The sequence below is a fragment of the Hakea prostrata genome, chromosome 11, assembly GCF_041222555.1.
Source record: "Hakea prostrata isolate BN-2017 chromosome 11, UWA_Hpros_2, whole genome shotgun sequence".
Classification (NCBI taxonomy): Eukaryota; Viridiplantae; Streptophyta; class Magnoliopsida; order Proteales; family Proteaceae; genus Hakea; species Hakea prostrata.
In genome coordinates this window covers 10,057,922-10,071,734 of record NC_142610.1, presented here as the reverse complement: position 1 = coordinate 10,071,734, position 13,813 = coordinate 10,057,922, and the positions used below count along the sequence as shown (strand labels likewise).

Below are 13,813 nucleotides of genomic sequence, written 5' to 3'. Positions count from 1 at the left end.
ACGGCGACATGAAATGACCATTCGGTCCGTGGATGTAGGTGGGTCAGGTAACCCTTTTACATACGAGACGTAGCTTTCCCTTCAAACCTAAATATGGAGTCACGGAGCCATTCTTTTTTAAGGGTATTAAAAGGTTATTGAAGATGAATTTGAAATGTTTACTTTGTCCTTCATTAAGATTAAAAGGCTAAAAGATGATATTATTCTTATTTAAAAAATCATATGAAACATTCATATTCTTTACATTTTAGATTTTAGGGAGTGAACACGTGATTATTAATAACAAAACTCAAGGTTACCTTCGGGATTTTGAAAAATACAAAGATTCCACGTCGTTAGTTAAATAATAATGTTTAATAGAAAGAAATATCAATGACTTCAAAAAAAATTTAAGATTAAATTATTAATTTATAGATGTGCTTCTAATATACTAGTAGCAGCCTCCAATATAGAGGTAGTAAATCCAAGAAAATCATGATTTGAACCTCTGTTCCTATAACACCTTCCCACTGTCCTTGGCCTATGGGCTCTTTGAAACTTAGATCATTGACTTTTTTTTTGATAGGGAAGAGATTTTTTGAATACCTAGAATTATACTCTCCAGTTATTTTTTACTGATTTTTTCTTTTTTACCAATTTTTAATTTAATAAGAAAATATTTTTAAAAAATATATAAAAATAAAAATGAAAACCCTTTAGTTTTTACGTAAAATGCAGGGAAGGTGTGTGAGAATGTGATACATGAAGGTTGGGGGAAGGTTCGGGCAAGAGGGAAAATGAAATCATTTTTGTTTTGGTTTGTTTTTTCTATTCTGGAAAGCCAAACCAATGGATGGGTGGATTCAAAGAAAGTCAAAAGGCTTAATTTTATTTTCTCAGAAAGCACTTTAGTTTGTTGAACCAACTGTTGAATTGTCAACAATGGCTGGCTAGTCAAAGTCAAAGTGATTCCGTTCAAACGTTGAAACTTCAACGAAACGTCATATCTGAACACGTCATTTCGTTATCTCAATTCGTAAATCGTAAGTGGATTTGGTTTGACTTAAGGGTGCAATGGTAAATTTATAAATATTAGATAGTTTAAAATTTTTAAGAGAATTTTTCAACTCCATTTTACCCGTAAAATTATAAATCCGGATCATCACCTTGTCAAGGAAGCACTCTGTGCTCTCCGACGGCTTTACCACCACATATCCTGTGGGACCCACAGGTAAAAAATAAATATATAAAAAAATATACATCACCCAATCCCTGGGTCCTCCTGTATTTATGGTGGTAAAGTCGTCTGTGCTCCCCCGACAGGTAGCTGATCCGGACTCTAAAATCATTGCAACCCAGAGTTATTTAAAGGAATATTAATGATACCTTCTCTGGTTAAGAAATCACACTTAAATGCTTAAACAAGTTAAGCTTTTAAAAAAACAAGAACGCCAACGTAGATCTCTTCTAATGGTTGAAACTAACACTATTTAGTGAAGAGGTTATGGATTCGACTCTCGTCGAGGCATATTAATATCCACGTTCCTTGACTTTAATAAAACCTCTTTGTACCAAAAAATAGAATACTATTAAGCAAAAATTTACACGGAAAATGTTTTCCGTCTTCTTCTTCTACCGTTTATAAGCGCTCTTTTTCATCCATTCTTACATCTTCTATACAATTGTTGTCATTTCATGAATACCTTCTTATTTTCATCTCTTCTATCTTTTTCCTAGAGGATATGAGAGTCATGTTAAAAATGAAAATATAAAAACTAAGTTTAAAAATGTTAAAAATAAAGAGTCTAACTAATAAATTGGCTAAATCACATAGTGACAATAGTTTTAGTGGATAATTCAAGGGTGGAGCTAAAAAAAATTTCAATTGTCAAATTTAAATGATTTTTCTCTCTAACTATCTAGGAAGTTACAACCTTTCTTTCACAATTTTAAATGCCTATATTAATTATTTTTACGGAGAATTTTATATCCCAAACTCTTAGAATAGATAGATTCAAAGAGAAACCGCTTGAGAGTTCAAACTTCTTTTGGGCCAGAGATAAAGTCTCATCATATATTTAAATTATATATAAAAAATTATCCTGAAACTACATAAGTTGACCCGGCTAGATAAACTTCACTCCTAAAAGAATAAGTTAAAATCTATAGGGTAAGATTTGCATGTATAACATTTGCCTTATACGACATGTATTCCATCCATCCATCACTTATTTGATAAATTATTCTATGTTTAATTTTGGTTAGTTATATTTTATTGTGCAAAAAAAAAAAATCTACCATGTCACAAAAACTTAGGTCATGATAAGTTTTATTTAAGACTCACTATATTGGGAACAAACAGATAATTTGTAATAAAAAGAATTTCAGAAGATGTAAATGTAACTTTACAAACTTAAGGAGTATATATGTAATATAAATTCGTTAAATCGATTTTAACTTAAAAGTATAAAAAGAAATTTAGTATTTAAATCGACTATAACAAAAATATTATTTTTTTATTACATTTTATGATGTGAAATTAAAAATTCATTCATTTTGCCAACGCAAAGCTGTTCTAGTGATGAAACCAATAGCTTAGTGAAGATGTTTTAGGGTTCAACTCAGCATATTAATATCCCAATCCCTCATCTTAATAAAGCCCTTTTGTAATAAAAATAAAAATAAAAATAAAAATAAAATAAAATAAAAGAACTCATTAATATTGAATTTCTAGGAATGACTCCCTTCGTTAAAAAAAAATAAACATTTTCAAGTAAAAGGTTAAAGCTCAAATTCTTTGAAATTAAAAATAAATTCTGTTTTATATTTAAATTATATATAAGTTCGGTGCATGAATGCTGAAGCAATACTTTTCTAAAATAGAAAATCTATAATTCTTTTGGTGGGTCCCACTCATTTGCCAACTAGTCAACTTAATCGACTTCTTTTGGAGGAAGTCAACTACATCAACCTGCCACCAGAAAGTGACGAGAAAACCACCCACCAAATATTCTGATCCAACGGTTAGGTATATACAAATCCTTAAATAATCGGGAGATCCGTATTCTAGAAGATGCGGGGCCCACATAATAATAAATGAAAACTTGTACGTGAAGTGGCAAAGAACACGTGAACACGGCTCCACGATGTTGACTCATTAGTGGCAAAACAGTAAATAAATGAAATTCTAGTGTTATTTGTAAATGCCCTTAATATATAGACCAGCAACCGCTTTCTTTCCCGCTCAAACTTCGTCGGACAGGTGCATGAAGCCCAGCTCGGGAACCTGAACACCTCGACCAAAGGAGCGAGGTTATCTGACAAAATGTCTGAAAAACCTCCACCTTCGAGTAGAATTCCTCTACCCTTGCTCCTCGTTCTCCTCTTCTCCTTACCTTTCTCTGTAATTTCACAGACCCAGAACTCAGAACTCTCAATCTTGCTGAAACTCAAAGAATCCTTTGGAAATCCTTCGTCGCTGCAACACTGGAACTCTTCAAGCAATCCCTGCAAATGGCCAGAGATCTCCTGCTCCGCCGGTTCAGTTACGGATCTCTACCTCAGCAACAAAACCATCACCGAACAAATCCCACCGTTCATCTGCGACCTCAAGAACCTGGCCCACATCGATTTTTCCTACAACGACATCCCTGGTGAATTTCCTACCTTTCTCTACAACTGCTCCAACCTCACTTACCTTGACATCTCTCAAAACCTATTCGTCGGAGAAGTTCCTTCCGACGTCGGAAAACTCTCCGGTGTCGAATTTCTCAACCTTGAAGCCAACAATTTCACCGGCGATATTCCACCGGAGATCGGGTTGTTGTCGAATTTGCAGGTTCTCAGGCTAGATTATAACCTCTTCAATGGCTCTTTCCCTTCGGAAATTGGGAATTTGTTGAACCTCGAGTATCTTGATATGTCTGGTAATCCGTTCACTCCGGCAACGATTCCAATCGAGTTCATGCAGTTGAAAAAGCTAAAGGAGCTTCTAATGCCGTCAACCAACTTAATCGGCGGAATTCCGGCGACAATTGGTGATTTGACGGAGCTTCAATGGTTAGATTTTTCTTCGAATGACTTGAACGGAACAATCCCAAGTGGGTTATTTCTGTTGAGGAATTTAACTCAATTGTATCTCTATTTCAACCATTTGTCTGGTGAGATTCCCAGTACCATAGAAACTGTGAATTTGCAGTTCATAGATATCTCATACAACAAATTGGTCGGAAAAATACCGGAAGATTTCGGAAAGTTGCAGAATTTGGTGTATTTTATTATGTATGCAAACCAATTATCCGGCGAGATTCCGGCGGGTTTAGGCCGAATTGCAACGCTGCAACAAATCCGGCTCTTTCGGAACAACTTGACTGGTGTTATTCCTCCTGAATTGGGGCTTTATGCAAAGCTTCAAACTCTTGAGGTCGACAACAACCAACTTACTGGGAGTTTGCCGGATAATCTATGTGCAGGTGGGGCGTTCATGGGAGTTTCAGCTTATTCAAATCAATTGACCGGAGGATTGCCCACTTCGTTTGACAATTGCAGCACTATGACAACAGTAAAGATTTACAATAACAAGTTTTCCGGAAAGATTTCGGAGTCTTTCTGGATGTTGGAAAGTTTATCTCTTGTGATGATACAGGACAACATGTTCTCCGGTGAGCTTCCAAGCCAGCTTGCCTGGAATTTAACACGATTGGAGATCAGCAACAACAGGTTCTCTGGACCAATTCCTGCTAAAATTTCAGCTTCAAATGATCTTCAGGTCTTCACTGCAAGTAACAATCTCCTTTCTGGGAATATTCCCTTGAGTTTAACAGAGCTATTGCACCTCGGTACTCTCTCTCTGGATGGGAATAATCTTTCTGGTACAATTCCATCTGATTTGGTTTCTTGGAAGTCTCTAACCACATTGAATCTTAGTGGGAATCATTTTTCTGGCCAAATCCCATCTCAGATGGGGCGATTACCTGACCTCAACAGTCTTGATTTATCGGATAATGAATTATCCGGCGATATCCCGAGTGAACTTGGAATCTTGAAGCCCACATATCTCAATCTTTCTTCAAATCAACTCACAGGAAAAATCCCAGCTACATTTGAAAACCTGGCATATGAAGAAAGCTTCTTGAATAATCCAGGCCTCTGTGCTGATAACCGCAACCTAAATCTTCAGTCCTGCAAATTGACCTCGTCAGATTCGAAAACTTTATCATCTCGATTACTTGCCTTACTTCTAGCTCTCGCAGGGGTCATGTTTATTGTTATTGTTCTATCCACCCTGTTCTTGATCAGAGACTTCAGGAGGAGAAAGCTAACAAATGAGCTTGCTGCATGGAAACTCACCTCATTTCAAAGGTTGGGCTTCACAGAATCAGATATCTTGTCCAATTTGATTGAGAGTAATCAAATTGGAAGTGGTGGATCAGGAAAAGTTTACTGTGTTCCTCTTAACCGCACTGAAGAAGCTGTTGCTGTCAAAAAGATATTATTGAACTGCAAAAGACCAGATCATCAGAAGCTGGAGAAGGAATTCGAGGCAGAGGTTCAGATATTGGGAAATATTCGACATTCCAATATAGTTAAGTTGCTGTGCTGTATCTCAAGCGAGAACTCAAAGCTTCTTGTTTATGAATACTTGGCAAACAGGAGCTTGGACCGATGGCTGCACAACAAGAATGAAGGATTGTCAACGTCTGGTTTGGTTCATCATGTTTTGTTGGATTGGCCTAAAAGGTTGCAGATTGCAATTGGAGCTGCACATGGGCTTTCTTACATGCACCATGATTGTTCTCCGCCGATCATTCACCGTGATGTTAAGTCGAGCAACATACTACTAGACTCTGACTTTAAGGCAAGGATTGCAGATTTTGGGCTTGCCAAGCTGTTGCTTAAGCCAGGGGAGCTTAACACAATGTCTGTTGGCATTGCTGGTTCTTTTGGTTACATTGCTCCAGGTGAGTGTAGCTTTTCAAATTTTGATATCTCATGTGTTCTCAATTCCTTGTGTTTATACTAATACATATTTTGGTAATTGGGTCTCTACAGAATTGGGTTACACAACTAAAGTCAATGAGAAGGTTGATGTCTACAGCTTTGGGGTGGTGCTACTGGAATTGGTAACAGGAAGAAAAGCAAACAGTGAAGATGAGAATGGTTGTCTGGCTGAGTGGGCATGGCGCCACTTCCAAGATGGCAAACCCATCGCTGATGCCTTTGATGAAGGGATTAAGGAACCTAGTAATTTGGATGAGATGAGCGTGGTCTTCAAACTTGGCCTTATCTGCACTGGTACATTACCTTCTACCAGGCCTTCTATGAAGGATGTGTTACAAATACTGGTTCGCTGTGACCTCCTCAACAGCCCCTTCGATGATAAGGCGATCAGGAGCGAGCGTGACTTTGCTCCTTTACTTGGTAATACTAACTATCTGTCAAGTTACAAGGGCAGTCGGCGTAAGAGAGCAACCGGTGAGGGTGATATTGATAATTTAGGATGCAATGTGTGAATGTTTCTGCAAATTGTGAGAAGGGAAGGCCGTTGCAATCAAGAATAGGCATCACCATTCCTTTGATATAGAGCTCCAAGAGCTTATGAGGCCTGCAAGTTCTGTAAGGGAAAGGGCTGACCCATCTATAGCAGCCCTATAGATGAGTGTCTGGGCTCAGTAAATTGATACAACACACCATGATGGAGTTGGGTAAGTCAGCACACTTGATCTCCGGCGAGTTCATGTTCTACAGTCATGACTATTTTTCAAGAGTGTTCACAGTAAGTTTGCTAAACCCCCTGAAGTTGAAGCTTTTGCCTGAACTAACCAATCCACTGGTCAGAGTTGATTTAGTTTGGTGCAGTCACTCATTTTTCCAGTTCTGATAGGTATAATGTACTTGTATTTATACATAAATAGTATATACGGCATGGCATTGAGAAGTCTGCAACCTTTTTGATGGACTAAATAAAGAATGAAAAACAAAATCTTATACTTTATATTAGTTTCTATGTTTGACATTAAATAATGCTATACACAACCCAGATCTTTTAAAACCATAAGCAAATAAAAAAATAAGGGAAAAAAATTGCCAACTAAAAATTTGAAGGATGTAAGGATTCTTCTCTCTATTCACTTCTCTTGTGGCCATTCAGATCCAAATGTAGAGAGCATTCCTCAACCTTAACCTTAGTGTCTTTCATCTCCACCTCTTCCATCTCCTGGTAAAGTTGAAATGCTGAAGCATGAGATTTCCTGTGCTTATCATATAATAAGCTCTTTCCAATAACATTTTCTTTTTGAGTTTCTTCACTCACATGGATCATATTCTCCATTACATTAGTGAAAGCCAAATTGAAGTCAGTGAGTTGGGATCCTGTGGCTTCTAGGTTTTCATTAGCATTAATATCAGTGGAGAGAGTCTTTTGGGCTTTCTCTAATATGGCTTGCAAATATTTTCCTTGGGCCTCAATTCTCATCTGCAACATCTTCTGCACCTGCATAAAGTAAGAATGTATACCAAAAAAAAAAAAAAAGCATAAAGTAAGAATCTTGGTTAAACATATGGTTAAATTGCTAATGACATGGAAGACTGGATTTGTAAATCTTACCTCTAATTGCTCATGCAATCTTCTTTGTACTTCAATCTGATACTTCAAGGCATCTGCTATTGGCAGTTCTCTGTTTGGATATTATGAATTTATTATTTCATATATAGAGGGCCTCTTGTTAGAGAATCATTAGATCAATGTAAATTAACAACCCATATGAAAAAACAAAGTAGATATATGGAAGCACATATATTGATTTTGGTTATAAATGTCTCCATCAAATTAACAGATAAGTATTTCACTTCTGTTAATTTTCCATTTACAATAATGAGCAATCTTCACATTTTCCAAAACCTGTCCTCTTGCTTTGTAAATACATATAATAAACTTTTTAAATATTAATTATTGTTTCCAGAACATTTTCTAGTTAATCAATGATTTTGAATCATTGTAAATGAAAACTTTGACAAATTTGGATGGGAAACTCAACCAAGATCCAACCTTGTCAGTCTGAACCCTTCCCCTCGGCAATCCGGATCATCTCCCTGTCGGGGGAGCACTCTGGCTTCCTGACCACAAAAATCAGTGGGTCCCACTGGTGGAAAAAAAGTTCTTTTTTTTCTTCAAAAAGTGTTTTTCACTGTGGGCCCCACTGATCTTTGTGGTCAGGAAGCGTCGGAGAGCACTTTATGCTCGCCGTTGGGGTTGCTGATCCGGACTTCCCCCCCCCCCCCCCCTCTTTTTTTGTGGTCATTTTCACCCCTATTGCATTAGAAAAGAAATAAGATATCATGTTGTTTATTGTCTTAACCAAAAAACAAGTTGTTTATTGTCCAATTTACTAAATTTTCATGGCATTAATATGTGAAAGTGGAGAGGAACCATACGAGAGGCATAACAAAGGTAACACAAGCAGAAATTTAGTCAAGGGCTAAAATCAGGGGGGGCTGGCAGATTGGGTCTATGGCCTCAGCCTTAGCGCAACCCAGATCATGCTTTAGTGATGTGTCTGACATGTTGGTACTTGTGGTGCCTATTGTTAGATGCATGTCACATGGATTTCATTAAATCTTAGCCGCTCAAAAAAAACATTATATGCATATTTAATCAAATTAAGTGAAACAAAATTAATTTTTCTTTAAAATGAACTTAACCATGTCTTGAGCAATTGGTATTAAATATAATCAACGTTGCATGCATCCAACGGTGGACACCACATGCACCACCACATCAGATGCAACACAAAAGTAAGATCCGTGCAGCCTAGCCATCACTTAAGGCCTACTGTTTCCAACCATGACATGCCCTCATGGTTGAAAGATGGAGCCAAACCTGTTCGGACTTAAAGCAAGTCCAGATGAATTCAAGCCACAAGGTCAAACTTACACCCATATCAAATTCTAGGGAGCACAATTAATCTGTTTCTTATTTTTGTCATCATCACATCAGTCGCAATGACTGAAAGGCTATATGCCCAAGAGATAGTAAGGGGGAGGGAGAAAGTTGTGAGAGGACGGAGGTTTAATCTTACTGCCTTTATATAGGAGGCTGCACTGGATGTATCTTACTCAGTGAAAATGACTTGGGCATGCATCATTTGTGATGATGCGGTTGTCAACTAATTTTACAGTGAAGGATTTGGTGTAAATGTATCTTGTTTTTTTTTTGGTTAGATTACTAAGAGACCCTTTAGGATAAAATGTTGGGCTACATAGACACAAAAAAGCCCAATCCCAGTCCATGAAATAATACCTGGGTTAGGCCAGTTGCCGTCTGTAACCTAGCCCATCTGCATATTGGAGATTTGATCAGTATCTGGCTCTTGCCTATCCAAGTTTTCTAGAGAGATTCCAAAGAAGCTCTCTGCTTTCTGGGTTTTCTGTCAATAGATCTAGTCAACAAGAGTTCTCTCTCTCTAAAGGTACACAAGAGTTTTGCATCTAGCAGGGATTAGAGAGGTCAAATGCAAGTAATCTTACCCTTATTTCCTAAAAGAGGCTATTTCCAGAAAAATTATCTCTATCAACAACTATAAAATTCAGAGATATTCTTACTACTACATATCAGTTAGTAATCCATTCACTAAGTAACCTGAGCTTGTTACATACCTTCCTGTGCTACTTGCAATGGCAGTGGTAGTTGTTACTGAGGAAGGCTGGTGTCGTTGTCCATCCAAATTTCCTGAAAGCCAACAATAAAAGAACAAAGTCAGAGTCTCATCTGCCTACTCAGATGAGCCAACAAGTATGTTATCCTAGTCTCCCCAACTCAGGTGTCAAATGGAGTCTATACGGAATTTCCAATGGTTCCTTGGATGAAGACCATAGCAGGTGTTTGCCTCATTTATACTCTACTGTTGGTTGAGGCAATGGCCATGGAGTTGGTTTACTGAATGCTCATCTCGGATGGAGCTTAGGTGTTGGAACTAGAATCAGATGAAAAGAAGAAAAAAAAAACCCATTTCTTAGCTTTTATGCCCAACTAGAAGCATTCCAATGTTTGCTCAGTCTTTGGTTGTGATGTGAACTCTTTCTCATTCTTTTCTTCCATTGTTTTTTCAAATATGTATATAGGGAAGCAAAACATTGTCGGAGCAAGGCTGCATAAAAAAATTATTCTCTCTTTGTGCAGAAACTTTTGGTACTAGGTTCACACAGGAAACATTATGTTTTATCAGACTTCCAATTTAGAAAAGCCGATTGGATTTCATAGTCTGACCAACCTCCACTATAGAGGCTTATATTTCATCTACCACAGCTTCTCTGTAAACTGAATATATATTTTTAAAGAAAAACAAAAGAGTCTTTTTTATGTTGCCTAGTAAAGTTGGGCCAAAACTCTTGTCAACCTACTCAAGTGACAAAAATTATATGCTGCCCACATTAGCTAACAACAATGAATCCAACAGCTAAGGGGCTGATTCAGGAGGAGATCGCTGGTGGAAAACAAGACATGGAGAAGAATGGGTTATTTTATACTTAAATTGTATAGCGTATTATTTTTTATATCGTAATATTAGGTACAATACGGTTTCGGTTTATGTTATAGAAATTGATTAACACCCTTAGCTATTGGAATTTAATAGAATTCAAGTAGCGTGCATCCAACGGTGAGCACTACACGACACCACCACGTAAGATGCACTACCCAAGCAATATCCTAAAATTATAGATATCTATGTGATTTTAAAAAAAAAAGTTTTTAATATAACATAAAATTTAATGATTTGGCTATTGGCTAGAGAATTTAATAAAATTCACGTGGTTAGGGTTAGAAAAGTCGGTTAAATATCGGTGTCGATCGGTAACCATCGAAACCCTTAAATGTCGGCGATATTTCGCCGACATTTAAAAGGGTTAAAGACTTAAAATATTAAATCGTGTGGGTCCCAGCCTCGTAGCAACACGCAAAAATCCAGATTTTTCTCCCCAACGTGGCAACACCAAAAGGCTGATACATCATAACTTCACTCAGAAGTCAGAAACCATCCGTCTCTCGCCTTCTCTCTCTCTCCATTCTCTTTTCTCTTGCTGGACAGGAAAACCGAAAAAGAAAGGAATAGAGGAAGAAGAAGAACAAAGAGAAGCAGAGCTTCCTTCCAATCTCATTCCATCACCCTCAATATCTCTCACGACGCATCCAACCTGATTCATTTCTGAATGCAATCTTGCATTTTGTTGATCCATATAGAACTCATAAGTATTACATCATCTTTTCTCACTCTCTCTCTCTCTCTCGCTCTCACACCCTTACTATGCAACCTCTGCAATCGTCATTCATGAACAGAGATGAAGCTTAGCTCAGCGAAATTCATGAACAGAGATGAAGCTTAGCCCACTGAAGAAGGGAGAGTCGTCTTTTAGGCTAGGTTTCACAAAAGGCAGTAGTTGAAGGTAGAACAAGGAAGTAGTAGCAAAAGGCAGAATAAGTGAAAAAAACTCGCCGGCAAATGCAAAGTAATGGCGATTTTTGCCGACATTTCGCCGATTTATCGACAAATTTCCAGCCCCGTTGGTTTCGTGTCTCGGTCTTCAGTGACACTGACTGAAATTTCGGCAAAATTTCGTGATATATCGCTGACATTATTCCGTGCACGTGGTATACATCCAACGTGAGCACTAGTGACACCAGGTAGGATGCATTACCCAAGAAATGTCCTACGCTTATAGATATCCATGTGATCTTTGGAAAGTGCAAATTAATTTAACATGAAACTTACCGACACTTTGCTTGTTTTGCTCCAAGCTGCCGTCTTTCTTGGCCTGCAGCCTTCCCAACCTATACTTCTACATCGACCAACAAACACACCGACATATCTCGTGAGAGTTCAATTCAACATAAAAAAAAAAAATTATAATTATTATTATTATTATAAAAAGAAAAAAGAAAAAAAAAAAAACACTGAAAACAAGCATTTTCTTCTAACCTGTAAATGGCTCTTGAGATGGTACAATGTCAACCCCTTCAGTCCCATCATCTTCAGAACCGCTTTCGGAGTTGCTTCTGTTCAAGTAGACCAAATTACCCTTCATAAACTTCAAATTTCCACTCAGAGTAAAACGAAATTGAAGAAAGATTGGGAATTCTCGCCGGGCGAACCGGAAAATCGTTTAAGGGAAGATCAAAGATGAACTTACTATCCGGTCCACCAAGCTTGGTTACAGCGTCGACGAACCTCTCGTGAAGGTCAGGCGTCCACCTCAGCCGCGGCTTTGGATCCCTAGACAGCACCACCCCTGTGTCGTACGGATATCCACCACACAGCCTCTCCATCTCCCCGTCGCCGCCACTTCCACCACCTCCAACCGCTCCTCTACCGCCACTTCTTCAGATCCAAATGTTTTTACTCTTCTTTCTCTTTCTATGTAGTTTCTGCTTCAAATAGCTTTTACTGATTCCTTGTAAGAGAAGGTTGAAAATAAAAGGCAAGCCAAACCAATCGGTGAAAAACTTGTGAATCCAATTCTCATTCGCAGCAATCTCACCTGTATAGAACAAGCTCTCTCTTCACTTGATGAGTTATTTCTCAGAAAAGCCTTTAAAAAGTAGATACCTTCTCTTTGATAGCTTTCTTAATCTCTTCTTCGTCACAAAAGGAATAAGCTAACGATCTGAAACTCGATCGACTCAGGAAGTTTGGGGATTTTCATAGATGAACTGATGAAGCGAACTAAAATACGAGGAGAATCGATTTTTAAGTTTCGACGATTTGAAGTTTTCAAATTTTTTATTTATAAAGATTAAAAAATAAAAATGGAGAAGACATAAAGGAAGAGATTAGATTCAAAGTTCCGCTAGATTCCCGAGTGAGAACGTGGAGGTGGAAAGAATTTTTATGGGCGGAGCATCGGCGACGAATCTGGAAAGAGAGGTAGTGACCAGTGAGTGGTTCCACGTCGGATTCGGGATAGTTGGATTTGACACGTGGAATATTCTCATGGGGTTGACACGTTGGAACGATGTTTGGGCGATGTAATGCCACGTGGGACTAAGAGGTCGGCGTGGAATATTTGCCGGTGATGGAGGCGATGAAAATTGCAAAATGGGATTCGTCCCTCGAACTCTTGAAGTCCCGTTTGAGGGAGAAGGGACTAAAGGTGGGGCCCACGTTAGGGCTGTGACGTTTTGAGCTCCCCAAAAGACAGAAGAGTGTGGGGACCAGAGAATATTCGCGGTGGAAATCATCATGTGACCGTGAGATTGTTTATGTGGTGATGGCTGTGACCCCGTGAGAATCAATGATTTAGATCGAATGCTTTCTTGTGATTGGTTGGCTTGTCGACGAACCGGGTTGGGTCAGGTCAATTCTGTACCTAACTCCACCTTATCGACTTATCTATCCAATCTGAGCTTAAGAAACCACAACCCAAAACCCTATTTTGCTAAGATTTTTCTAAGCCTACTGCCTACCCTAATGTTGGTCTTTGCTAATTAAGCTAACTCATCAAGCTTGTTAATAGATATTTGATTAAATAGTTATCAAACTCAATTTATATAATTCTAATTTAATTAAATTAACACAAGGTTGGGTAGGGCCAGATCATGTTAACCCGAAGACTAAATCCGAATCCTATTCAACCCTGCTTGTATTGTATGGTATTTAGTACTATTTCGATAGTGAACCAAATATTAGTTGTGTTCCAATTTGACACCTTAGATGTCTCAACTGTTAAAATCTCCGCAATTGAAGAAACTTGGATTAAATTAATTCTAGTTGAATTGCTCTTGGATTGTGGTATGTTGGGACTCAAGAGAACTTGGTCAGAAATCAATTTCAAAAATTAATTA

The 13,813-nt window shown here is 38.0% G+C and overlaps 2 protein-coding genes across 5 annotated transcripts; one reads left to right on the top strand and one right to left on the bottom strand.

The window, feature by feature from the left end:
* The first annotated feature begins 3,238 nt into the window (after positions 1 to 3,238).
* LOC149000016 (kinase family with leucine-rich repeat domain-containing protein) lies at positions 3,239 to 6,973 on the top strand. The gene is made up of 2 exons (XM_089139766.1): positions 3,239 to 5,939; positions 6,031 to 6,973. The coding sequence occupies exons 1-2, from the start codon at positions 3,305 to 3,307 to the stop codon at positions 6,489 to 6,491; spliced, it is 3,096 nt and encodes a 1,031-aa protein (XP_088995892.1). The 5' UTR covers positions 3,239 to 3,304; the 3' UTR covers positions 6,492 to 6,973.
* A 92-nt stretch (positions 6,974 to 7,065) lies between these two features.
* LOC149000015 (myb family transcription factor PHL11-like) lies at positions 7,066 to 12,908 on the bottom strand. Of its 4 annotated transcripts, none has more exons than XM_089139767.1 (7): positions 12,511 to 12,908; positions 12,163 to 12,423; positions 11,952 to 12,028; positions 11,745 to 11,811; positions 9,634 to 9,706; positions 7,586 to 7,655; positions 7,066 to 7,471 (listed from the first exon to the last, which is right to left on the bottom strand). In XM_089139767.1, the coding sequence occupies exons 2-7, from the start codon at positions 12,296 to 12,298 to the stop codon at positions 7,103 to 7,105; spliced, it is 792 nt and encodes a 263-aa protein (XP_088995893.1). In that variant the 5' UTR covers positions 12,299 to 12,423; positions 12,511 to 12,908; the 3' UTR covers positions 7,066 to 7,102. The 4 variants fall into 4 exon arrangements, with proteins under 4 accessions (XP_088995893.1, XP_088995894.1, XP_088995895.1 ...); XM_089139768.1 differs by having other exon boundaries at positions 12,163 to 12,416; XM_089139769.1 differs by having other exon boundaries at positions 12,163 to 12,410.
* Positions 12,909 to 13,813: the final 905 nt, after the last annotated feature.